A 27,802-nucleotide genomic window follows, 5' to 3' on the forward strand; every position below is an offset into this window, starting at 1 on the left:
CCCAAGTGTTGGCTATCTAGTAGCCAGGGCAGCGGCTAAGCTAGCCAGCCGTTGACCCACAGGGCTCTATGGTGTTGTCCTATGAGCCTGGCGTTGTTGTCTGGGCCTCACGGCCTGGCCTGGAACAGCTCCCCCTAGAGCACGGATGGAGGACAGCGGCTGCATCCCCCTCTGCTGGAGCAGAGGGGCCTGCATTTACGCACAGCACCCACTACCAAGTACGTACCGAAGTAGAAGTTTATGCACAGCACCCACTACCAAGTATGTACCGAAGTAGAAGTTTATGCACAGCACCCACTACCAAGTACGTACCGAAGTAGAAGTTTATGCACAGCACCCACTACCAAGTATGTACCGAAGTAGAAGTTTATGCACAGCACCCACTACCAAGTACGTACCGAAGTAGAAGTTTATGCACAGCACCCACTACCAAGTACGTACCGAAGTAGAAGTTTATGCACAGCACCCACTACCAAGTATGTACCGAAGTAGAGATTTATGCACAGCACCCAATACCAAGTATGTACCGAAGTAGAAGTTTACGCACATCACCCACTACCAAGTATGTACCGAAGTAGGTGTTTGTGGCATCTAGGGACTAGAGATTGTGCCCCTACGTGATCCAAGCCATTCAAGATGCAGAACTGTTTTGATGCAGCAGTGTTTAATGCTAGCACAGTAATGAATACTTGCACAGATTTGTACTTGTAGAGATGGTCTCTCCTAGGGATGATATACTTAGCCTACTGTAGATGCACCTTTGTTTACTGCAAATATGCATTATGTTTTATGCATATTTACTCAATACTTGATCCTATCAGCAAGGCCGAGTTCTTTTCGTGGCCCCAGCCCGTCCTGCTGCACCCGCTGCGGACCGGAGCCGAGATCTTCTCGCGGGCCCGTCCCGTTACGTGGCACCCGCGGCGGACCGGAGCATCACGGAGGGTTAGATATTCACCAGCGGCGGGACGGAGCATCGCGGCGGGTTAGATATTCACCCACGTTAGTTTTACTGAGGTTAGGGTTAAGGTTTGGTTTAGGTGCTACCTCCCGGCGCTCTGTATATCGTCGGCAGGTTAACATTTGCACTTGAGGGGCCGTGGCCCCCCCTCCATGGGAACGCGGGACTGTGCCGCGAAAATAACTCTTCCTCCCATCCTGTTTTCCTTACATGATGTAAGTAAAGATTTAGTGAGTCTGCGATAAAGAATTATGTCTCATATGAGTATTTCATATTTCATTGCTGTCGGGCAGAAACCTCTTATGTCCAGTGTGTGCTGTAGATTTTTTACCAGGCACACGCGAGCTATCGCTGATTGAAATAACCTAATATGTAGGCCTATTTATTAACCCACAATATACTGAATATCAAATTGTATTCTATGTTTACTTGCATAATAGGGAAACTTAAGTGCACACATAATGATAATGATGCATTTACCTCGCAGTCACCTCTGTAATTGAATTAGTTCATGAATCCACTGTTATCAAACTCTTTTGACTGCTTCAGAGTTCAGACGGAACTTCTCACACCTACCAGGCTACTTAGCAGATCTCACAATGGAGCGTCGAGCATCGCGTCAACATCAACGCTAGGAATGCTCCCGTTTTAATTAATGAAGGGTTCTCCACTGCCAACGTCGGACGCTCTAATTCGCCCCGGTTCATTTTTTGAACCAGGACGCAGTCTTTTTGGTGGAGCCCTAGCCTTAGTGAGGTGTGAAAACAGTCACTGGTGCATGTGCAGGCGTGTGTGCTGCTTCAAAGCTAGGGGAGCGGCGCTCCACCGTCAGCTCACCCCTGCTTATCTCCATATTCTAACTTTTTTTTTGTTTTGTTTTTCATAAATTAACGCCCTACTTTTTAGTTTCCACCGACAGAGACAGTATATGGAAGTAACGCTCATTGGTTTATAGTGTTGTGATTATTACAGTGATGTCGTAATGTGTGGTACTGTGGAGTCGGGGGCTGTGATTTGATTGGTTATTGGGTGTGCTGGGGCCGGGAGATATGGTTTGTAATGTAGGCCAAGTGGCTGTGATGTCACTGGAAACACACATGCATGCACGCACAGTCGCACACACATCACCAGTCAATATTTGTGCGCCAACATTTTTCATCTTTCTCCTGATAATGCATTTACGGGTGAGGAAAGGGGGTGGAGAGGAGATGAGAGGAGATGAGAGGAGAGGAAAGGAACGGAAGGGAGGGGAGGGGAGGGGGAGGGAAGGGAAGGGAGGGGAGAGGAGAGGAGAGGAGTGGAGAGGAGAGGAGAGGAGAGGAGAGGAGAGGAACGGAACGGAGGAGAGGAGAGGAGAGGAGAGGAGAGGAGAGGAGAGGAGAGGAGAGGAGAGGAGAGGAGAGGAACGGAGGGGAGGGGAGGAGAGGAGAGAGTGGTTGAAAGATGAGAAGGTCAAATGAAGGAAGGAAGAGAGGGTGAACCACAGGAACACATGAGAGGAAGAAGAAGAAACTAGAAGCAGTGCTCTTCTGATGCCAGCTCTCCACCACGTCGGGTAGGTTATTGTGGCCTTCTGGTGGCGCTATAATAAGCCAATGTGAAAAGGGTGCCGGCAGTCGGACGCTGCATTCGTGATTTGAGGCATTTTGGTGAAAACTGACCAATCCTGCAAACCTTGGAAGCCAATGTTAGCCAATTAGGATGGAAATATTGGACAGATCCGTCTCGGTCAAATGACTATAGAGACACTGTTTATTAACAATCGGTGGAGTTATAGGTAAAAACACGAATTGACCTGTTATAGAGCCACCTTGAGGCTGATTTGAACATTTTGAAGTGGCTTTTCTTCGCCCTAGTGGGATTATGCGTGCACAATTTCACCAAAATTGCATGCTGCGTTCATGATTTGAGGCATTTTGTTCAAAACGGACCAATCCTGCAAACTTTAGCCATGGTCATGTTGGACACATGACTGTAGAGATACGGTTTACCGATGGACAACAGTTGTAGGACAGCAAAAATCGGCCTCATGGTGGCGCTAGAACAGGTCCATGTGAAAAATGTGGAGCAGAGGTTCTGAATTGACATCCTGTGTGTGTGCACAGTTTGGCAGCGACCGGGACAGCGGTGCCTTTATCCAAGGCGCTTTTGTGCATTACATTCACCCATTCATACACCGATGGCAGAGGAAACCATGCAAGGTTCACCGGTAACAACTAGGGGTTCAGAGTCTTGCTCAAGGACTATTTGACACTAACTCTGGGGGACCCCGGGATCGAACTGGTAACCCTTCGGGAACCCTCTGTTCTAATGGCGGTTTCTCTACCCCTGAGCCACTGCCGCCTTTCGGCCTGGTGGAGACGATGCTACTGGAGAGAGACAGAGGAGGAGGATGAGAAATTGAGGAGAGCAGGGAATAGAGAGAGAGAGTGAGAGTGAGAGTGAGTGTGTTACTGGGTGGTTTCTAACCCCAGTAACACCATTAACCCAGATACTTATTAGATACTGGTGACAGACTGGTCCATGACAGACACACAGACATAACTTCTGTGTGTGTGTGTGTGTGTGTGTGTGTGTGTGTGTGTGTGTGTGTGTGTGTGTGTGTGTGTGTGTGTGTGTGTGTGTGTGTGTGTGTGTGTGTGTGTGTGTGTGTGTGTGTGTGTGTGTGTGTGTGTGTGTGTGTGTGTGTGTGTGTGTGTGTGTGTGTGTGTGTGTGCGTGCGTGCGTGCGTGCGTGCGTGCGTGCGGCACCAACCTGCTCCTTGCATGGCCTAGTTAGTTCCCTGTTTCTTAACTAGTGGGTCAGGGCCCAAAAGTGGGTCATGAAATCCTCTAACGGGGTGCTGGTGGATAAAGAGAACACCAGTAACCACTCAAGCCCTGGATCTGCTATTTTTGAACATTTGTAAATTAAAAAAAAGATATATCTTTTGCTTATAATGACAGAAAATAGGGACGGGCAGTTGAAAGGGATGTGTTTTAATGGATTTAGTCCCTTTCAAGTCTCAGCGCAAATCACTAGCCTGATGCCTATGATTGGGTTGTGCCTGCTTGCATTTGAGTGTGTGTACAGTATGTGTGTAAGACTGTACTGTGCGTGCATGCTTCCGCGCGAGAGAGAGGGCATACATGTGTTATATGTCACATGTCATGTATGCTTTGGTACCAGGTAGAGATGGGACTTCAAGTCTCCAGGCACAGTGCATTGCTGTTGGTCCTAGAAGACTACATAACACAACGAATAACTAGGGCTGCAGCAGTTGATCAACCTAATCGATTATGAAAATGAATCGATTTTAATGAAACAACTGAGTTGTAGATGGGCTGCTTTTTCCTGTATTTTTCCTGTAACAAAGTACAGCTTAAGTGGTTAATCAGACTAATGTATTTATTCAATTCAAAGAGGATAAACGGTAGTTGCAACACTATAAACACAACATGCTAGACAAGACTTCATCCCCTCGCTCAGTACCAAGGGAGACCCCTCTTACTAAAACTAACAATGATTCAGAAGATACAGCTATTCAAGACTTATTGTAACTAGGGCTGTCACAATCATGACATTTTACATGACGATTAATTGTCACTTAAATAATTGCGATTAACGATTTAATTGTGTTTTTTCATTGACAATTACATTTCTGTTTGGCTTGTAGGCTTTGAAGTTTTACATGGCATATATGACACATAACCTAAATATACAAAGAAATTACTGTATTTGGCAAATTTATACTTAAAAAAAACATTGATAGGGGAAATAGCCGATCTACAAGCTTACAACGCGTCGCGATGCGACGCGTTGTAAGCTTGTAGATCAGCTATTTCCACTATTTTTGAAAAGGTTCGAAAATATATGATATTTTTTCAACATGTAAACGATTATGACGATTATGACAAAATAATTGCGATTATGTCAAATAATTGCGATTATGTCAAATAATTGCGATTATGTCAAATAATTACGATTAGACGAGTATGTAATAATTGTGACAGGCCTACTTGTAACAATGCAATATCACTTACGGCCTCCTTCAATCAGATCATGAACCACACGGTGACGCAACGTTAAATACCTGAACACACATGACCAACATTTACATGCAGCTTTACACATTCCTGTTACAGATTTATGGTACTTCGACACGTGGCCACACGACACACACTGAAAACACTGATGCTAAATCTACACTGCATTAATGCCGTTGTGTAAACACTGTTACGCAGAACGGGTACAAAGTTTACCATTATGTCATGAGATCTACAAGCTCACAATGCATCGCAATGTGACACATTGTGAGCTCAGCTTCACTAGTTTCTGCGCGCCACCATTGTACAACAAGTCACTATATAAATAAAATGTGGTTAATTAAGTCGGACTAAATAAATAAATGCTACACCACTGGATTCCTCTGTAAAACACTTTATAATAGCATCAGATGCATGCAACAAACCACAGCGATAATGTCATTATGATATTAGCGATAATGACAGAAGTGATTGCATTGGTTTGTTTTAATGGGATTATTTAAATAATACCATGAGATGAGTATCAGTCAGCAACGCTAATATAACTTGCTCAGTAGCGCTGCATGTGTTTTGATGCTAACAATATCAGTTTTAAAGAGATTATTGCTAATCCCGTCAGACAGAGAGAGACGGTTGTAATCTGATCCTCTCAAATCCTTCAGATTACAGTCTGAAGCCAGCCGGACCACAGTACAGTAAAGGGCTTTGCACACAGGAGCGTTGCGTTTTTTTCGTTTGCCAATGAGTTTTTACCGCATACGAAAAGATGCACAAATCGAACTGGGTTCGATCGGGGAAAAGACGCACTGCCGCAGTCACTTGTCGCACGGCACATTCGGAGCCAGTGTGCATGAGGTCCTACAGAATCATTGTTTTATTTAAGAAGAAATAAATCGTCAGTTTTTTCTGTGCGAATAATCGCGCCTGTCTGCAAAGCCCTTTACAGTGCAACAGTAGAGTACGGTATGTGCAGTAATATAATAGTGGACTGTCAAGTGGGTCGATGGGATGTTCCCGACAGGGACTGGGGACGAATAACTTTTATACATCTTTTAATTCATTCATTCAGCCTTTATTTAAAGAAATCTGACATTTTCACTATTTTTCAAATGAAAATAAATGGCACATGTACAAACTTGCAGATCTGGTATTTTTGATTTGCCAACATATACATGGATAAAGTGGTTAAACTTATTGTGATGCTTTTTCTGGGGAACCAACTCAAGGACCCCTGGGGGTTCCCATACCCCACTTTGAGAACCACTACACCAGAACAAGTTACAATTCAGCTTCAGTGAACATGGGCTTTTTTCCCAACCAGGGCTCTGTAAATGAAAAGGTACTAATGCTTATTCCGTCTCTGTAGTCACATGTAATAAACCTGAGAGCTGAGTGGTAGACAGAGTCTAAGGGCTTTAGGCTTTAGGCCTTTTGGCTAGTAAGAGATCATGTGTGGTACAATACTGCAGTGGTTCTCAACCTGTGGGTTGAGAACCACTGCAGTGACTTTTGGGGGTCCCCAGATTATAGTAAAGGGACAATGTAATTGTTTTTTTTTAAAGATTTGTTTTGGGGGGAGATATGGGGAGTGACACGCGACAAAGGTCGTCCAGATCGGGAATCAAACCAGCATCCATGCCTAATATGTGGCAATGCCTAAGTGGTATGCGCCTGGACCAGTAGGCCAGCGGGCACCCCCAATGTAAGGACTTTTAAGACCTTTTTAAAAAATACCATTAAAAGTATTCAACAAACTATACTATACAAACTTTGGCCAAATTGTCAAATAATATAAAATCATTAAAAAAAAAGAAATAGCCTCTCTACAAGCTTGTAGATCGGATATTTCACAATATTTATCTGTGGAACCGAGTCTAACTAAATGTAATCATTGCTAGACATACTGCCAATGGTGTGTTTAGAGTAGAATGCCTTAATTAACCAATCAGTATTAGAGTATTCAATAATAATAATAAAAAAACACAAAAGATTGATGGGACACACACGCACACGCTCGCACCTGGACGACATTGGCTCAGGGGTAAAGTGGCCGAACCGGAAGGTTCCCAGTTCGATCCCGGGCATCCCCAGAGTTAACTGTCGAAGTGTCCTTAACAAGACACTGAACCCCCAATTGCTCCCAATGAGCAGGTTGGTACCTTGCATGGTTTCCTCCACCATTGGTGTACGAATGTGTGTATGAATGTAATGCACAATCATTGTAAAGCGCCTTGGATAAAGGCACTATATAAATGCACCATTTACCATTTACAAACGCCTACATGAGAGAATGCTGAGTCAGGTCACAAAATGCATAATATTAAAGTTTCATTTCTGTAGCTACGTGTGTGTGTGTGTGTGTGTGTGTGTGTGTGTGTGTGTGTGTGTGTGTGTGTGTGTGTGTGTGTGTGTGTGTGTGTGTGTGTGTGTGTGTGTGTGTGTGTGTGTGTGTGTGTGTGTGTGTGTGTGTGTGTGTGTGTGTGTGTGTGTGTGTGTGTCAGGTGACAGGTCACAAAATAGGCTACATAATATTAAAGTATTTCTGTAGCTTGTGTGTGCGCACGCACATGCGTGTATGCTTGTGTGCGTGGACACGGGCTGATCCTCTTTGTCTTTGAGGGAACTGTAGGTCAAATAGTGAAAGTGCTGAATCGTCCATCTCTCTCTCTCACTCTCTCTCTCTCTCAGCCAACACAGCTGCATTGTGTGAGTTGGGTTAATGTCGGTGTGCCTCTGTCTTCTTAACAGGGCTCTTCTTGACAACATTTCTGCTAAACCTTGCAGGTTTTTATATTGAGTTTCTAACGTGAGTGAAGTGCACACTGCCGTGCACAGTGCACACGGTCTAAAGTCTAGACAGCTCCTCGGTGCAACTGGAGTGCAGCTATGCAGCAGGCATGAGAAAAAAAAGTTCTCTCTGAATAAAGCACACTCCCTCAGGGGGTTTTCAAAGTTCAGAATTGATTTTGTCTTGCTATAAGCAGGTTAGAACAATCCGTATCAACGTTTTAACCACTCAGGCCCTATCAACTTTTGACATATGATGGATAGCAATAAATAATAAAATTGAATCACTGTTTGTTTTTAGAAAATTGGTGAAAATTGTTTCAATTGAAAATATTTTGTCCTATAAGCAGGGGACAAATGTGTCCGTGGCAAGACTTGGTTTTGTCCGTCGCAAATTCTAGATTTTCTTTTTTACACACATTATAATTTTCTTATTTGCATCGTAATATCCAATTACTGAATGTCAAGTCTCCAGGTTTTCTTCAGAATATGTATGACACTTATTTACTCCGACACTGTGGTATGTTAGTAGTCCACTAGTACTAGTGGTTCTCAAATGTTTAATTTGCAAGCACCCCCATAACACTGAGAGTGTACAAATGGAACCATTAGTTCCATTTGTACACTCTCAGTTCCATTTGTACACTCTCAGTATTACAGATGTGTTATGGTCTTTCAGGACTATGTCTTTATGTGTTTCTGGTAATATTATTGTCTTCTCACTTTGCATGTCCGTGGCAAAAATTTAATTTTGACAAAAAAAAAAAAAAAAAAAAGTCCATCACAAGCCAACGTGGCGATGACCCCTGCCTTTAAGGACAAGCCCAAATTAGACACGCCAGGCTGAAAACAGAGATATGAAACTCTTATCTGTTATTTAACTAAGCGGTCTCAGACAGCAGCGGCGTTGGCAGGTGGTTTGGATTACTTCAGGACAAGGCCCGGTCAGTCACGTAGTCACCACGACCAACCCTGAACTGGATTACTTCAGGACAAGGCCCGGTCACGTAGTCACCACGACCAACCCTGAACTGGATTACTTCAGGACAAGGCCCGGTCACGTAGTCACCACGACCAACCCTGAACTGGATTACTTCAGGACAAGGCCCGGTCACGTAGTCACCACGACCAACCCTGAACTGGATTACTTCAGGACAAGGCCCGGTCACGTAGTCACCACGACCAACCCTGAACTGGATTACTTCAGGACAAGGCCCGGTCACGTAGTCACCACGACCAACCCTGAACTGGATTACTTCAGGACAAGGCCCGGTCACGTAGTCACCACGACCAACCCTGAACTGGATTACTTCAGGACAAGGCCCGGTCACGTAGTCACCACGACCAACCCTGAACTGGATTACTTCAGGACAAGGCCCGGTCACGTAGTCACCACGACCAACCCTGAACTGGATTACTTCAGGACAAGGCCCGGTCAGTCACGTAGTCACCACGACCAACCCTGAACTGGATTACTTCAGGACAAGACCCGGTCAGTCACGTAGTCACCACGACCAACCCTGAACTGGATTACTTCAGGACAAGACCCGGTCAGTCACGTAGTCACCACGACCAACCCTGAACTGGATTACTTCAGGACAAGGCCCGGTCAGTCACGTAGTCACCACGACCAACCCTGAACTGGATTACTTCAGGACAAGGCCCGGTCAGTCACGTAGTCACCACGACCAACCCTGAACTGGATTACTTCAGGACAAGGCCCGGTCAGTCACGTAGTCACCACGACCAACCCTGAACTGGATTACTTCAGGACAAGGCCCGGTCAGTCACGTAGTCACCACGACCAACCCTGAACTGGATTACTTCAGGACGAGGCTCGGTCACGTAGTCACCACGACCAACCCTGAACTCACAAACAATCAGTGTACAGCGGTCACCACGGCAACGGTGACTCGGAGAGGCATGCCGGGACAGCCAGGAAGTAGGGATGGGACGATATGAACATTTCATATCACGATTATTGTGACAAAAGAAATCGCGATTTACGATATTATCGCCATAATCAAAATCCATTATCCTGGGGCGGAACATTTGCCAAAAAATAGCAGATCTACAAGCTCACAACGCATCGCGCGTTGTGAGCTTGTAGATCGGCAATTTTTTGGCAAAGACATTTGATAGAGAGTGAAAAAAAGACTGTATCAAGTACGTATATTATAAGTACCTTTTACCAATTATAGAGGGTTTAAGTGGTACCGGATATGCAGCTCGGCAAATAAAAAGGTGAATTGATCCCAGTGCATGACGGAGGACGATCTCACGATAAATTAAATCTCCGCGATACGATTATCGTGAGTGTTCTTTATCGCGATAAACGATAATATGGCGTATCGTCCCATCCCTGCCAGGAAGTGACGGAGCGGGAACACAGGAAGCAGCAGGGGTGTGTTTGAAACACGGGAGATGAGAAGGAAGAGGAGGAAGAGAAACACAAACATGGAGAGAGACAGAGACGGGGAGAGAGAGACAAGAAGAAAGGGAGGAATAGGGGAGGAAAGATAGGGAGAGGTGGAGGTGTAGAAGAGAGAGAGAGAGACGGAGATAAAGCCGCAATGACAGGCCTGGTAAATGTGTTTGAAAGAGTAGAGGAGCAAATGAGGATTTGTTGACAGTTTTCTAACTTGTGCACTAGGCCTGCAATAGAACAGCATGTTGCATGTTTTGTCAGCCAGCTAGGTGCCACATCTACCAAATGAGATTCCAGAATGATTTTCTAGGCGTGTATGGCTGACCTTAAGTATTCCGTCTACTGCTCTTGTGCCAGGAAGCCTTGTTTTTTTGTTATTATTGTCGTTACTACTTACTGAAGGACGTCAACATGCCTCCAGTTGTTGGATACCAGTACAGGAGTGTAGGAAACATGGCAGTACCCGCAGGGGCGGGCCGCTGAGGCCTAGCAGGGCAGGAGGTTTAGACCCAGCAGTCAGAGGGTTTAGACCCAGCAGTAGAGGCCCAGTTAGGCCCAGTTAGGCCCAGTTAGGACAGCCATGCAGTCGGCTGAGGGAGGCGGGCGACGCGTCTTGCAGAGAGGCGAGTGTGTGCTTTGTACCTGTTGGCCACGCCCACTCTGTACGACAGGTAGGAACCACACATGGTTAGTGATGGGAAGATAAGCGATAATGTTGTTTATCGCGATACAAAACACTCACAATAATCGTATCGTGAAGATTTAATTTATCGTGATATCGTCCTCCGTCATGCACTGGGATCAATTCACCTTTTATTTGCCGAGCTGCATATCCGGTACCATTTAAACCCTCTATTAATTGGTAAAAGGAACTTTTAATATACGTACTTGATACAGTCTTTTTTTTTTTCACTCTGTCAAATGTCTTTGCCAGCGCGACACGTTGTGAGCTTGAAGATCTGCTATTTTTTTCTGGCAAATGCTCTGCCCCAGCATAATGGATTTTGATTATCGCGATAATATCGTAAATCACGATTTATTTTGTCACAATCATTAATTTGTGATAAAACATTTTCATATTGTCCCATCCCTACACATGGTCCGTCTGGTGGACTCACCTCACCAGAGACTAGACTTATACCTGACTCTTAACTGAACAACAAATCAACTGGGTTATTTACCCCATTTAGGCCTGACATTATTTTATACTTAAAGCTATTGAAAAATAGCAGATTTACAAGCTCACAGCGTGGCACCGAGTGCCACGCTGCGAGCTTGTAGATCTGCTATTTTTGAAAAGTCGTGAAAATCTGAGCAAATCTTTCATGGGTTGCATTTGTAGTCCTAAACCGGCCATATTGAGGACCAACACAGGTGTTCAATTAGTCTGATTGGCATAGAACCAATGTTCTACGTTAATAAAAACACCACCTGTGTTGGTCCTCAAAATGGCTGGTACAAATGAAACCCATGAATATATGTATTTTTAAAACAAACATTTGTAACTCAAATTCTGCTTCTGGGGGTCCCTGGAATTAAATGTTTTGAGATGGGGGTCTGTGGCCAAACACATATAATTTTGGGGGTCCTTGACATGAAAAAGTTTGAGCACCACTGACATAGAGAGGTATGTGTTTCAGAAACCTGTTAGGATTTAGGAGAGATTTATAGAACCGGGTCAAAAGACTTGCACAAATCTTCATGACTTTTCAAAAATAGCAGATCTACAAATGAGCTTGTATATATGCTATTTTTCAATAGCTAAAGCATAAAATAATGGTTAAAGTATCCATGCGTAATAATGCGTACCCGGCCTAAATGGCTTAACGGCTGGACAGCCCAAGTTCATTTTGCTGTATGGATGCCTGCTGTCTTCAGCGGGAGGCTGATTGAACGACTTGACTGACAGACAGAGCCACCGGCTGATTCACTGCGTGGGGTGATGACCGGTAGTGTGACCGGCTGAATGGCCGGGTGGTTTATTGACTGACTGACTGAATGACTGATTGTCCGATTGACTGGGATGACATGGTAGCTCTGTTGAATTACCAATTAATTCATCGATTGAATGGTCGGGTGACTTAACGACTAGATGACTAATGGTTATCTGAGTCACTGGCTGGTTGGAAGGTCTACTACAGTACAGGCTGGCTGACGGACTGTCTGACAGACAGTAATGAAACGACCGCCTGTGAGGTTAAACTAGCATTATTAGTGATGTTTTATTTTATTTATCCCACGATTTTTGTAACCACATTTTTTTCACCCGGTGTCAATTGTATAATCTAATCCTGGGCTCTACACTCCCTCTGCCAACCTGGGGAGAGTAACAGACTCACTGACCTCATGCTTGAAGAGGCCAAGCCACTTCTTCTCACCTGACCTTTCCCGGCTGACGTAACATTTACCCCTGTTTAACACACTAAAACCGGGAAAGCATCTGTGTAATAATAAGTATTTGCATATACATATAGCCTACTGTAATGTTGGGGGTCCTTGAGATGAAAAAGTTTGAGAACCACTGATAAAGAAACAGGTTTAGTGTTAGGATTTTGAAGACATTTGTAGAATCGGCCTCATGTCTTAATGGTTCAAGAGTGGTTCTCAAAGTCCAGGGACTCTGTGGGTTCCTTTAGGGGGGGTCTAAATTGACCCATACAAGTCTGTAACTCTGACAGTGTAGAAATGAAACCAAATGGACCCAAGCAGGTACATTTGGTTCCATTTGTACACTGTCAGAGTTGTGGGAAATTTGAAAGTTTGAGAAACACTGGTTAAGTGCTTAACCTGTGCCCCTCTTGTCCCTTTTCCTCTCCTCCTCCTCCCAGAATATGACAGTCAGTTAGCCCCAGCCGGAGCCCCCAAGTCAGGCATGGCGTCCTCCTCCTACCTGGAGACCCCCAGCCTCAACCACTCGGCGGTGCCGGGGGGCTGTGGCGGTGGGGTGAAGTCCCGCTGCCCCGGCGGGCCCGGCGGCCCGGCGGGGGGCCCGCTGGGCACCGGCGGCCCGGCGGGGGGCCTGGAGCGACCGGCGGTGCTGAAGATCTTCCACTACTTTGAGAGCAACAGCGAGCCGTGCACGTGGGCCAGCAACATAAGACACGGAGACGCCACCGACGTCAGGGTAAGAGTAAGACTGTTAAGACCATTTAGGCCTAGAATTATTGAATGCTTTAACCAGTGAAAAATAGCAAATATACAAGCTCACAGCGCGGCACCTGGAACTTTGATATTTTGAGATGGGGGTCCGTGGCCAAATACATATCATTTTGGGGGTCCTTCACATGAAAAGGTTTGAGAACCACTGACATAGCAGTCTCTCAAGAACTGACTAACTGAGCTCCATTTAAGTGAAAAGGACCTTTTCTTTGACGATGGCTGGCCAGATTGCTGACATAGAAACATAGGTTTTTCCAAAAAACCTTAGAAGGATTCAAAAGACACTTATAGAATCGGGTCAAAATTCAAATTTTCACAATTTTTCAAAAATAGCAGATCTACAAGCTCGCAGCGCGGCACTCGGTGCCGCACTGTGAGCTTGTATATCTGCTATTTTTCAATAGTTAAAGCATACAATAATGATACACAATAATGTGTACCCGTTCTGAATTAAGACCACACACATGAATTAAAGTTCTCAGTCGCCACGACTGATTTCATGTCATATAGATCGCCGTTTCCCAAACAGTAGTCACGGACCGATTTTTATGGGTCACAACTCCAGTGAAAATACACATTTATTTTCGTACAAAAAAATGTAATAAAGGTATGTCAAAAGATTTCCCCCTCCCCCCAAAAATATATTGTTTAGAATAGATTTTTTTTATGAATTTTATGAATTTTCAAACAATCCTAAGAAATTCCATAAATAAAACATAATAATGATTAAGAAGTAGTGACAATAGCTGATCTACAGTTGTGAGCTTGTACAGTAGATCGGCTATTTTCACTAGTTAGTTCACTAGTCTCTGGCAAACGTCTAATTTCTCTTTTGGGTTTAGAGCTAGAAAAGCTTTGGGAACCACTGATCTAGATACCATAGAAGCCAGCATGTCCTCCATGGAAGCATACAGTATGCTGTGCAGTGAAAATACCCTATTTCATATAAAGGTGTAAACAGTATGACTAAAACATTTTATTCATTTTACAATACAAATTGTGTTAATTGTTTAGGAAACGGCACTAGTGTGGGAGCTCCTATCACACTGTCTCACAAATCGCACATTAGGACTTAGGGTGATAGAAACATTTTCAGTCGCAAGACTTTATTTTGCTTTCAGCCATGCACAGACGCGCACACACACACACACACACACACACACACACACACACACACACACACACACACACACACACACACACACACACACACACACACACACACACACACAGGGTTCCCACGGTCATGAAATTCCTGGAAATATTTTGAAATTAGAAAAAAAAAATCCACTACTGGAAAAGTTTTGGAATTGAAGGTCCTGGAAAAATTTTTGATGTTGTTAATACCTCAAATTAAATGACAAATTAAACATTGGCCAAATTGTCAAATATTAGAGGCAGAAATTGTGAAAATAGCAGATCTACATGCTCACAACGCCTTGCAACGTGTTATACAAAATTCCTCAACTCTTATTGCTCGTCAGGGTGCCGGGTCCCCAGTTAAAATATGATTAATTCGGGGGTCACAGCCCCGAAAAGGTTGAGAACCACTGCCATACACTACCTGTCTTTGGGCATTGCGCATAGGAGTAAGTGACTTGTTATTGAGCTGAATTATTGTTATATAGTCCTGGAAATTGGGTTAAATATTCTGGAAACGTTTTGGAAATTAATTGGTAAAAATGTGTGGGAACCCTGTACACACGCACACACACGCACACACACACACACACACACACACACACACACACACACACACACACACACACACACACACACACACACACACACACACACAGATAGAGAGAGAGATACATACTCTCAAAAGCTAAATGCCAAGAACAAGGTGACATTTCTGGAGAATGAAAGTGACGTGAGCTCTCTTCTCCCCCCCCCCCCTCTCTCTCTCTCCAGGGAGTTATCCAGAAGATAGCAGAGATCCACAAGCTGCGCTGTGTGTCCTCACTGGGCCTCCGTCTGGCTCACCTGCGCTCCGAGGCGCTCCATTGGCTGCACCCCGATCTGGGCGTGTCTCACGTCAGGGAGAAGTATGAGAAACAGCACCCCCAGGAGGAGTGGAGGTACAACTATGAGATTTGATTTTAAAAAAAGGACAATGGAAAATCAGAATCGTTAGCCATGTTGTTACTTTTACTTGCAACCCGTCTTGAGCTTGTCGATCTGCTTACTTTTGCTATTTTTCAATTTGAATCCTGATAAGTAACTCTTCTGGACAGAGTGGTTTCCACCCCGACAATGCATCGCGATGCAACACATTGTGAACTTCAGCTATTTTCAAATGCAGTAATAAGGCTCTATATAGTGTTTAGTGTGATTTGTAACAATAATCAAAATCTACAAAGAAAGTTTTCCTATAATTGGAGTAAAAGTACAATAATTTCCTCTTGAGGTGAAGTGGGGTAGAAGTAAAATGATAAATAAAAGAAAATACCGAAGAAAGTACCTACAAATTGTGCTTAAGTACAGTAAATGCGTACATGTACTTAGTTACTGTACAACACTGGCTGTCACAGGTTTTGGAAGTGCGTGGCGTTGTGTGTCACCCTCTCTCTGCCTTCTATCTGTCCTCTCCCTCTCCTCTGGTATTGTGTGATGAAGCTGAAAGCACCTCGGAACATAAATAGCCTGTAAAGTGAACAGTCAGTGTGTTTGGCCAGCAGATCCACTGCAAACCCACTGGAGTCACACTGCTCCCTGCTCTCTGCTGCTACTGCTGCCAGTGTTGCCAGATATTTTGGGAGAGGAATATGCAGCCAGGGCTTTGAAAACAACAAAACAAACCTAGAAGAAGATACTATTTATAGGCCACATGAGCACTTTAAAAACCTATCTGCATAGGCTATTTGAAAGTCCTCGTTTTTCTAAACCTAACCTTAACCCTAACCTCAGTAAAACTATGCCTAAACCTGACTCTAACCCCAATAAGACCCTGCCTAAACCTAACCGTCCTTAAAGGAGTAGTTCACCCCCAAAATGTTTTTTTTTTCTTCTATTGATTACAGCATACCATGAAACTTGAGTTCAATAATATTTTTAGTTTTTTGTCGCATTCTAAGACAAAGAATTGATTATATTAAATTTACCCTGATGGTTTCGCCATCCAGTGCCATGCATTTGGGTCCCCATCCGGAATCAATGGGGGTAAATTTACTATAATCACATACAAGTCTCCATGGCGTGAATAATCAATAACCCTAACCTCAATAAGACTATGCCTAAACCTAACCTTAACCCTAACCACAGTAAAACAATGCCTGCCCAGGGAGCCAATCACAACACAGGAGAGGCGGGTCTATCCTGGAATTGATGTGGAATTCATAATCACGCGTCCTTGACAGACATGAAAATGTTTGAGAACCGTTGGTTTAAACTAACCTGACAAGATTGCGTATTGAGTTCACAAGTTGACAACACAGCCTCCATCTGGGATGGCTCAGAGATTGGAGCTGACACCGAGCCGCGCCCAGTTTGAACCAATCAGTGGCAGCTACGGGCGGGATCTTGGTGAGACCGGGTGTGACGCCATCGAGAAGCGCTTGTTGCACTGTAGTTCTTTCACTATACATCATGGCCGCTACCACGACCAAGTCTGTGCTGCTGCTCTGTGACTGCGCCAGAGAGAGAGAGAGAGAGAGAGACTCGTGGGGAACGCAAGCCTCGCATGAAAAACAGGCACACGTTTAGTGTTTACTTTCAGTCAGTGGTTCTCAACCTTTTCAGCCCACGACCCCCAAAATAATCATATTTTAACTGGGGACCCCCCATCCTGACAAGCACTAAGAGTTGAGGCATTAGATTTTGTGTAACACAATTTTGCCTCTAATATTTGACAATTTAGCCAATGTTTGATTTGTCATTTTAGAAGTATTAAAAAGTCCTTCAATTGTCTCTTTAGAAATGTGTAGATAGATACCCTCTATATACTAAACTTTATGTTGGTTTGTTTACTGTTGAGTGAGAAAACATCATTGCACATTAAGGTAATCATCTGGGGACCCCCCAAAATAATTTGGGGACCCCCCTGGTGGTCCCGACCCACAGGTAGAGAACCACTGCTATACGTCATGTAGACATGTCAATATGATTGGTTGGTGTTAGCCCAGACACTGATAGACAGATGGTCCCATCCAATCACCTGCCAAGTAGCTTGAAAAAAGGGACGGCCTTCTCCAGCATTTGGGCTTGAGCGATCCCAGATGGGAGGCTGGATTGTGAATTTAACCTGTGAACTCAATACCGCCCCCTCTGGCGGAGTCAGGTTAGGTTTAAACAGCCTTGGGAAACTGCACTTTAGAAACAAGCCCCCAAAAAAACTCCAATTCGCAACTACAGTAACAATATTTTACAAGCCGCTTAACAGAAAAACAAGCCTAAAGTTGCTTGTAATAAGCAGACTTGGCAACACTGGCTGCTGCTGCCAGGCTATTGTTAGAACAACGTCACAGCACTGGAGATGGAACACACTCTCACTCTCTCTCTCTCTCTGTCTCTGTCTCTCTCTCTCTCTCTCTCTCTCTCTCTCTCTCTCTCTCTCTCTCTCTCTCTCTCTCTCTCTCTGTCTCTCTCTCTCTCTCTCTCTCTCTCTCTCTCTCTCTCTCTCTCTCCATATTCATCTCTCTGTATCTTGTTCCCTGTCCCTTTCTCTCTCTCTCTCACTCCATCTCCGTCTCTTGTTTTCTCTCTCCCTCTCATATCTGCCGTGTTTTTTTTCTTCATTTGCCGTCATCTATCTCTCCATCTTTTTCTCAATCATTCTTTGTCTCATCTCCTCACCCCTCTCTCTCTCTCTCTATATCCCTCTCTCTCTCCCGTTCTCAGTGAGCCTTCATGGTTCATTCATTATAGAAGGCTTTATGATTTATTCATAAAGTCCTTGTCCTCGCCTGGTTTCCTTTGTTAACCTGACTGCAGAGTGGTTGCTGCTATCACACCACATTTACACTCACTAAATTAAATACTCTGGACCGCTACTGTGAATAATCAAGGGACGCCGTTTTGTTTTGATCAAAGTTATGACGGTACAAAGTAGGGATGTCCCGATCGGATCGGAAGATCGGGGAGCGGGGGGTGATCACATGATTTTCAAAAGCTCGGAATCGGTAGAAAAATCTTGAGCTTTTTTTTTTCTTTCTTTTCTTTCTTTTTCTTTTTTTGATTTTATGCTACACTAAGTGGAAAAAAAGCTATATACATGTTGGATAGTGTCATTTAAATAAAGAAACAACCTTAACTCATACAGTGCCAGGCGACTTTTAGGGCGACTTTCTCACTATGGGCTTCCCTGCCAAGCGACTTTGGGCGACTTTTACTTAGAAAAAAAAGTTTTTTTTTTTTTTTTTTTTTTTTTTAAATCTTTTTGGACCCCATTAAATCTAGTAAACATGATTTCAATCGCGATTTTGCATGTTCCACCCCCATACAACCCCATCTTTATACAGGGCAGCCATCTTTGTTTACATAACATGTAAAACATAATGGCTATTATCTCAAGAATGCCTGAATGGATTTCCAATCTTTTTTTTTTGTTTGAAAGCTGTGAACAGCCTGCACAAACATGGTGCATGATCTGTGCATGGGTGTGCATGATCTGTGCACTACAAATTACATGGAAGTCTATGGAGAGGGCTGGCACTAATGCCACTCGAGGGCATTTTTAATTGGCAGTAAGTGAGTTAAGGGACAACTTGAATGTGTTTTTTCTTTTCTCTTTCCTTAATGCATTGCCGAAAGATCGGATCAGGAAAAATCGGTATCCGCAGATGCTCAAAGTCAAATTATCGGGATCGGATCGGGAGCAAAAAAACGTGAACATCCCTAGTACAAAGCCCTGAATGTCGACTTAACCACAGCAAAAATAGCAGATCTGCTAAGCCCTGTGACGTATGTAGATCTGGAAAGATCTAGAAGAAGTGTGAGTGCTGGTTTTCTGTTGTGTAGATAGAACGGGGTCCAGACTCCACAGTCCGGCCTTGCACCAACAAGGATTAAGCTTCAAACTGGATTAAATCGAGGTTAATTAACTAATCCATAATCCAGATGCTCCACTACTTTAAAGGGACCACACCATGAATTATCATTTTTCCTATTTTTATGATTTTTTTTGGTGTCCCACCAGCACCTTCTATCTTACAAAGTCCTATTTCTGAACATTGCGGCTTTCTCAGTTTATGGGCAGATCTATGTATGCAGGTCTCAGAACAGGCTGTCAGATTTTCTCCCTCTGGTGACATCACCAGAGGGACCTACTGCTGTGCTGTGGTGGGCAGGCCTGAGCAGGAGGAGGGGAGGAGCTGGAATGAGGGTGGGGCTCAATAGTGCAGTCCTCCCACTCAGGACAAGGTGGTACTGGAGCTGAAAATGCTCTGAAAGCCAGGCAGAAATGACAGGGGCTCTGTATTCAGGAGTGGCAATTTAGCCTCAAACCTTTTGAAAAACGTTTTTGGGACATGAAGAATATGATATTAGTAATTTTTAAATACATGTTGTAGAACCTTTATACTTGGTAAACTCGGTGAGGGATTAACCTCCGAGGTGATTTACATTCTGAAAATGGAAGCATGTTTTTGATGGACTGAAGGAAGGGGAAAATGAGGAACCTTCTCAAGTTCAAACATGTTGAATTTTGTGATGATGAGTTTGACGGTGGTACTGATTCAAGCTCCTTTCTCAAATGAGAAGAAAAAAGTAATGCTAGTGGCTCAAGACAAGAAAGTAACTTTGTTGTTGTATTTACCGTGTGTGTGTGTGTGTGTGTGTGTGTGTGTGTGTGTGTGTGTGCGTGTGCGTGCGTGTGCGCGTGCGTGCCTCAGATATGAGTTGCGGATACGTTACCTCCCCAAAGGGTACCTCAGTCATTTCTCAGAGGACAAGCCTTCCCTCAACTACCTCTACCACCAGGTAGGTAGCACTGCAACACTCTGCACTGCAACGCTCTGCAACGCACAGTTTAGTGCATGCGGCATGCACACTGCACTATATCAAAGATTGTTAACTCATTCTCTGCCGACATAAGGGCCCTTCAGACGGAGACACAAACACACTCACTCAGCGAGTAAAAGCTGCGCGGTATTTCACAAAGATGACCACAATTCAGCTCTCCCCACCCGCGTGTGCATGCACGAACGAGCGCACCTAAATTTCTCCGCTCGGCCAAAATAACCACCCGCCTCTCAATGAAAATAAATGACTAGGACGTGGCAACCGCGCTCCGTCTGTATATGGTGGTATATTTAATTAATAACCGCGATGATCCGCATCTGCTGTAAAAGAGACAGGAAGCATGAGTGATTAAAAAAACTGATCTCTGTCCGCTCCCATGTTAAATTTTGACGGAAAACGCCCATATCTCTGTTCGCTGTTTTCCGGAGCGCCAGCAGTGTAAACATGCTAACTAAACTAGCTCATAATATGACCTAGTTTATTATTATTGTCTTTGGAACAGTTTGACGGTTTAACACGGTGTGGCGCGGCGTGTGTGTGGATGTGCATGACCGTACTGGATCTTACTTGAGATGGATATACTGTGACAATTCAAGTCAACTCATAGTCGGGGGATATCTTCAGAAATAGTATCCAACCAAAATTCTTCACCAATGTGTTTGTAAAGGTTTCTACTGTCTAGTAACACATCTCACAAAGACTGAAATTCAGTTTCCCTAGGAGAATCCTTGACAGCTGCTGAAAGTTGGTGTCCCATTAAATTAACTACAGGATAAAACACACCAAAATAAATATGCTTTAACTAGAATGTGAGGGGTCAAACTAGGGGTTTTTCATGATTCTGAATCCATTGCAAGCATTCGTTTTGCATGAAATACATTCCTTGGGGTGGCTCCCACAAAACTGTGAAAAGTGATGACTCATCACTAAACCATAGTTTTATGGGGCGTTTTTAGCCCAAGGAATGTTGGGCAAGTCACTTAACCCATAACTACTCCCAGAGCACCGTACTAATGGCTGCTCACTGCTCCTAGTAGTTATGGGATGGGTAAAATGGACAGATGTGTGTGCAGATATACAGTGACCCAAAAAAAGGCGATGCATGCAATGCATTGTGAGCCTGTCGATTTTTAGTTTTAGTTACTACCGTATTTAGTTTTTGAAATAATCAAAAGGGAAATGGTTTTGGACTTAAAAAATATCCACCCGACAGCAAGGATAGGTACTGTATGTACGTTATACACTAGAGGCTATGCGCATGCATAAAGTGAATGGTAAATTGAGTGGCAAATCGAGTGGCAAAGTGAGTTTAACGTCGTTTAATGTCGTTTAGTGCAATCAGATAGGACATTTCTGTTTGGATGTATGGGCTGTCAAGGCCAGAAAGTCCTTTTTTTTGCCACTCAGTAGGCGTTCCCACATAACGTCCGGGTATGATGATGTCGATGTCACGTGCATAGCCTATATTACTGTATGTGTGTACAGGAGGTATTTACGGTACGTGTTTGTTTTCTCAGGTAAAGAGTGACTACATGCAACACATAGCAGACCAGGTGGATCAAGATGTAGCTTTGAAACTGGGCTGTTTGGAGATCAGGTGGGCACACACACACACACACACACACACACACACACACACACACACACACACACACACACACAGACACACACAGACACACACAACAATATGTTAATACATTCATACAAAGATCTTCCTCTCGTATCCTTTGAGTTTTAGAGATTTCTATAGTTATTGAATTATCAGTTAATTGACATAACGTGGCTCACTTGTTGCTGTTTTTCTATTTTAAATAATTTTAAATGACTACTGCTTCAAACTCAGCTATGTCTTTTAGTAGGTTATACCTATAGGCTGTAGGTTTATAAGGTATATGTCATTTCCTATCTCAGAAAAAAGAGAATAGTTAGAACTGCTTGTCTGTCTATTTCTGGTCTTGTCTTTGTCCGTTTGCCTACTTCTCTGTCTGCCTGTCTGCTCGTCTGTCATTCAGGAGGTTCTTCAGAGAGATGCCCGGGAACGCTTTGGATAAGAAGTCCAACTATGAACTTCTAGAGTAAGAGTCACACTATTCATATAGCATCATATGATATACTGTACATATTCCTTATTGATACGTTCCTGTGAATACATCAGATTGGATGATTATGTGATTATGGTCATTGTGATTATAGTTGTGAGAGTCATAGATGTGTTCTTCTTTTAGGAAGGACGTCGGTTTGAGAAGGTTCTTCCCCAAGAGTCTCCTGGACTCGCTCAAGGTGAGGAACTAACACTGGTTACCAGGACTTAAAGGACAATTTTGGTTTTTTTTACAACAAGGGTTCATATTTTGGGACTGAGGTGGAGGGGCCTTCATTATTTTATACTTTAGCTATTGAAAAATAGCAGGTATACAAGCTCACAGCGCGGCACCGAGTGCCGCGCTGCGAGCTTGTAGATCTGCTATTTTTGAAAAGTCGTGAAGATGTGTGCAAATCTTTGAATATATGTATTTTTTTAAGCAAACATTTGTAACTGAAATTTTGCTTCTGGGGGTGGTCCCTGGAACAAAATAGAAACATACGTTTTTGAAAAAACCTTGAAATATTCAGACTTGCATACATTTTCATGATTTTTCAAAAATAGCAGATCTACAAGCTCGCATATCTTGTATATCTGCTATTTTTCAACAGTTAAAGTACCCAGGGCCCAGAATGTGGTGTGACACCCCTGCTCTCTGCTATGCTCTCAATGTGTGGTTCAGGTACCCTCATGATTCCCTGAGGGGGTTCCAGATGGTCTTTGGTTATTTATTTTGTTAATACCTCTGAAATGACAAATTAAACATGGGCCAAATTGTCAAATATTAGAGGCAGAAATTGTGAAAATAGCCGGTCTACACGCAACGCGAGGCGTTGTGAGCATGTAGATCGGCTATTTTCACAATAGAACAGTGTTATACAAAATTCCTCAACTCTTAGTGCTCGTCAGGGTGCCGGGTCCCCAGTTAAAATATAATTATTTCGGGGGTCACGGCCTGAAAAGGTTGAGAACCACTGGCATACACTACCTGTCTTTGGGCATTGCGCATAGGAGTAAGCGACCTGTTATTGAGCTGAATTATTGTTATATAGTCCTGGAAATTGGGTTAAATATTCTGGAAAAGTATTGGAAAAGTTTTGGAAATGAATTGGTAAAAATGTGTGGGAACCCTGAGTGTAACTCTGAGAGTGTATAAATGGAACCAAATAGACCTGGAAGGCTCCTTGAAATGGAAAAGTTTGAGTGCTGTGCATCTTGGCCATGTTCACTGTTTGGAAGCCAGCAGGGGAGGGCGACACCTACTGGCTGGATTCGCCTACAGGTCCATGCCTCTTAGGCAGGGAGAGGAACAAGCAAGGATAGCGCATGGCATTCATCTGCACGCGTAATGTCCTCCTAGTTAAACTCATTGTTTATTATGTGAAAAGAAGCAGCTGGTGACTCCATGCCTATCCAGAGGAGACGTGGTTGTCTCCACCCTCCCCTAGACCAACAGTAGGGTTCGGCAGTGACAGGGACTGTTAATGGGAGGGACTGGAATAATGACTAAATTGTGGAGAAAACTTCAAACGGATCAAAATAGAAAAAGCTAAAAACGAAGCCATCGCTCCTCATTGCTAAGCAGCTATGAGCGGTATAGCTGGCTGAGATGGTACCGTAGCTGGCTGACTTTGTGACTGCCTGTCCAGCTAAACGGCTAAACGACTGATTACTCCTTGGCTCTGTGATTGATTGGACCTGCTAAGCTGATGCAGTTCCCACCGTCAGGTTGTCTCATCTGGTTTCTCTCATCTTCTGTCCTTTTCCTGACTGTAGTGATTATTACCCCTGTAAGCCTGTAAGCTGTCCACACCAAGCAATATAACTAATGATAATTATGTGACGCTGATGTTATGTCACGCGTTATACAGTTGTGAACTTGATAGTTCTTTTCTTGTCATTCTTATAAGTTGTAGTTCAGTACCGCACCATTCAGTCTTGCTTGTCCCATTGTGGACCACAGGTTTAAAGAGGTTGTGCCATCGTTTTGTTCTTTTTCTGTGTCTATGAGGTTGACAGTACTTCATTAGACCCCCTGGTGTGGTTGTTATGAGCAATTATGTATTCCCGTTGTATTTTGGATTTCTTCCTGGAGGCTGACACCGTGTGGGTCCAAAGTGCCGATTATATGATGATTAAATTACATCATATAATCATCCCCTCCCCTTTTACCATTCACCCAATACTGTGGGTGTGGCTAACTTCAGCTGGGTCACCACCCACCTGAACAACCAGGCATACTTAATGAACTGGTGGGTGTGGCCACATAAAAACCTAATTTTAACTCTTTCTGTACACTCTTTTGGAAAAAGTCCTCCTCCTAGTATAATCATAATACCTGATAATCATGTTTCAGGGGGAAACAAATCATGGCACTGCAAGTTTTGAGACGCCACAGTTACTGCAGGTTGTTACAGAGAAAGCCAGTGTCATACAGTATGTTTCGCTAGTTTGGTGATCTCCGGCGATTTGAGGTCGCCGTGTTGACAGTGTCAACATTCTTCTCCATTCTCAATTTTCTCCCTGATCAGCTTTCAGGAAGTCCACTGTATCTTTAAAAGCAGCCTACTCCTCATCACTCTCTACCTTAGCTGTTGATCTATTTGATTTCAATTGCACGGTGCACTGGACCTTAAGCGAAGTCTGATTTACATGGCGCCACATGTCGGAAGGTTTCTGTGCGCGACAACGGTGCGCAACCAAGTATTGACTCACACTATGCTTAAATGAATGCTCCGTTGTATAGTGTCTTTGAGCCCAAAAATAGCCGATCTGCAACCTCGCAACAAGCCGCATGCGCACCGCGGTGTCAGCTTGCAGGTCAGCTATTTTCGTACACCGAAGTATGGATGGGTGATGGATCTGTATAGGCTACTGCTCACCAGCAATGTCCAGAACAGTTTGCTTTAATTAGTTCTGGGTGTGTGGTTCTAGAAACAGGGTTCCCACGGTCATGAAATTCCTGGAAATATTTTGAAATTAGAAACATATTTTTGCACACAGAGAAAATACACAAATTGTCTGGTCCCGCTCACAACCTCAGAGAAAAATCGCCAGGTCAGAATCGGCCAAAAGAGCAAATTATCTAGTGAATATATACGGTATGTGGCAGTTAGTATGCGGCAATTTCACATTATGACCTTGAAATTAAATCTACATGGGGTAGCATGTCAACACCTTATTGAGCTGACAGTTATGAGCTGCTGGAAACTTCAAATTTGAATGTTATATAGCGAGGGGGAAAAAACGATTTATACACGGAACACTATATGTGGGCATAAAAGAGAGCCAGACAGACAGAGATAGGAGTCGTATATGACGTCATAGACTGCCTAGACTCCATATTTGCTGAAACAATGCCCACATTTTTAGATGACTGACATCACTGATACAGCCACCATAGTAACAGCCGCATGCTGAAATAATAATTTGGATAACCGAGGACACTGATACATCTGGGTTCTCCAACATTACTTCTGAGAGTCCTACATTCAATCCTTCGGTCACTGGCATAAAATCTTTTCAAATGGGGGTCCGAGGCCAAATACATATACATTTGGGAATCCTTGACATGAAAATGTTTGAGACCCACTGCTCTAATTCCTCGATCGCTTCTGTTTTTCCTCCTCCTTCTCCTCCTCCTCCTTATCATCATTCTCAGGCCAAAACTCTTCGCAAGCAGATCCAGCAGACCTTCAAGCAGTTTGCCAACCTGAACGACGAGCAGAGCATCCACAAGTTCTTTGAGATCATCACGCCCATCTACCGCTTCGACAAGGAGTGCTTCAAGTGTGCGCTGGGGGTAGGTGCTTCTCACCATGTAGCGCTTTGACAAGTAGAGAGTAGAGACTGACATTATGTGTCCGCTTGGAAGATATAAAAAGGTCAAATAGCGGCCGATGTGGCATCAGTATCGTCAAATTATGCATCCAATTTGTCCCACTTTTTAAAATCAGATTTTTCAAATTGGAATTAGATTGTTTTTTTTTTTTTGCAACTCTGGACAGCAACAAACCACATTCCTAGGTCGTTTTTAGATGTGGTTAAAATCTCATTAATATAGATTTGTCTCAGTCTGGAGTCTCAGACTACTTCTACGGGTTCTGGTGAAGGGGCCACATAATAATACAACGATTATAATTTACCACACATAGCTAGGACAATGACACTTTACAGGACAAGACAATGCAATATGCAAATCACAGAAAGCCAATGTGCAAACAACGCCAACCTTCATGAAAGCTAGCGTTACAGTTCAAGTCAAGTAGAACTCCTCATGGTCACATTAGGGTGACATTGCTTAGTTTGTCCTGAAGGGGGCAGGGCTGCAACATGGATGTATGTTGTACTGTAGAGTTGATATGTGTTGGACAGCGCCATCTTCAGGATGATTGTTACATCTCATGTACATTTCTTTGGTTGTGGTTCAAAATTCAGAATAACAGCAGTAGTAACTGGTACTTTTGTCCATTAGTGATGGCACACTTTGAGGTTCTTGAAGGTGCTGTATGCAACTGTGCATGGGTTCTACTTCTAAATATGAATTCCATATTCAGTTTGTAATATGTAATATCAGTTCTCATGCTCTTTAAATACCTGAGTCAAATTGCTTTAACCCATTAAGACCTGGAATGCGCTTGACTTGAACCACTTTAACTATTGTTTTGAGCTATAATATAGCAGATACTAGTTCACAGTGCCGCGCTGTGAGCTTGTATATCTGCTATTTTTCAATAACCAAAGTATAAAATAATGGTTAAAGTGGTTGAAACGATAACGTTAAACGTTACTACCCTGCTGTTGGTATTAGGCAATGATAAAAAAAAAAACAACAACAACAGCGCTTTTAATGAAATATGGCATCTCTATGTTCTGCCCCACCTTCTCTCTCTCTCTCTCTTCTCTCTCTCCCCCTCCAGTCTAGTTGGATCATATCAGTAGAACTGGCCATAGGACCGGAGGAAGGTATCAGTTACCTCACTGATAAGGGTTCTACGGTGAGTAAACACACACACACACACACACACACACACACACACACACACACACACACACACACTGTACTGTAGTGATATGTACTGTAGAAAGGAATGGCTGTTGGCATATTGCTGCTGCTCATTGTTAAGAGTAGTCCAATGACACACACAAGATGCCCGCCCAGTCAGAGAAGCCCTCTCTTCACTCTGTCCCTGTTGTGTTACGTTATTGTTCTTGTATTGTACACTCTCCTAAGTCTCCTCTCTCTCTCTCTGTTCAGCCTACACATCTGGCTACGTTCATCCAGGTTCAGTCCATCCAGTACTCTGCTATGGAGGAGAAGGAGAGGAAAGGCATGCTGCAGGTGGTTGTAGCAGGAGCTCCAGAGGTACATGCACATGCACACCAAAGCGCCTTTCAGA

The 27,802-nt window shown here is 43.7% G+C and overlaps 1 protein-coding gene across 2 annotated transcripts in view; it reads left to right on the forward strand.

Moving 5' to 3' along the window:
- LOC308307160 (focal adhesion kinase 1-like) overlaps window positions 1-27,802 on the forward strand; it is a 158,466-nt gene that overhangs the window by 28,975 nt on the left and 101,689 nt on the right. For both annotated transcript variants that reach the window (XM_080752326.1, XM_080752327.1), the window contains exons 3-11: window positions 13,030-13,325; window positions 15,275-15,441; window positions 20,191-20,278; window positions 21,838-21,917; window positions 22,333-22,395; window positions 22,546-22,600; window positions 26,065-26,205; window positions 27,323-27,400; window positions 27,661-27,768. In XM_080752326.1, coding sequence (XP_080608452.1) covers window positions 13,074-13,325; window positions 15,275-15,441; window positions 20,191-20,278; window positions 21,838-21,917; window positions 22,333-22,395; window positions 22,546-22,600; window positions 26,065-26,205; window positions 27,323-27,400; window positions 27,661-27,768 — 1,032 coding nt within the window. In that variant the 5' untranslated portion in view covers window positions 13,030-13,073. The remainder of the gene's footprint in view (window positions 1-13,029; window positions 13,326-15,274; window positions 15,442-20,190; window positions 20,279-21,837; window positions 21,918-22,332; window positions 22,396-22,545; window positions 22,601-26,064; window positions 26,206-27,322; window positions 27,401-27,660; window positions 27,769-27,802) is intronic.

Source organism: Nannobrachium achirus (assembly GCF_963921795.1).
Source record: "Nannobrachium achirus genome assembly, chromosome: 2".
Classification (NCBI taxonomy): Eukaryota; Metazoa; Chordata; class Actinopteri; order Myctophiformes; family Myctophidae; genus Nannobrachium; species Nannobrachium achirus.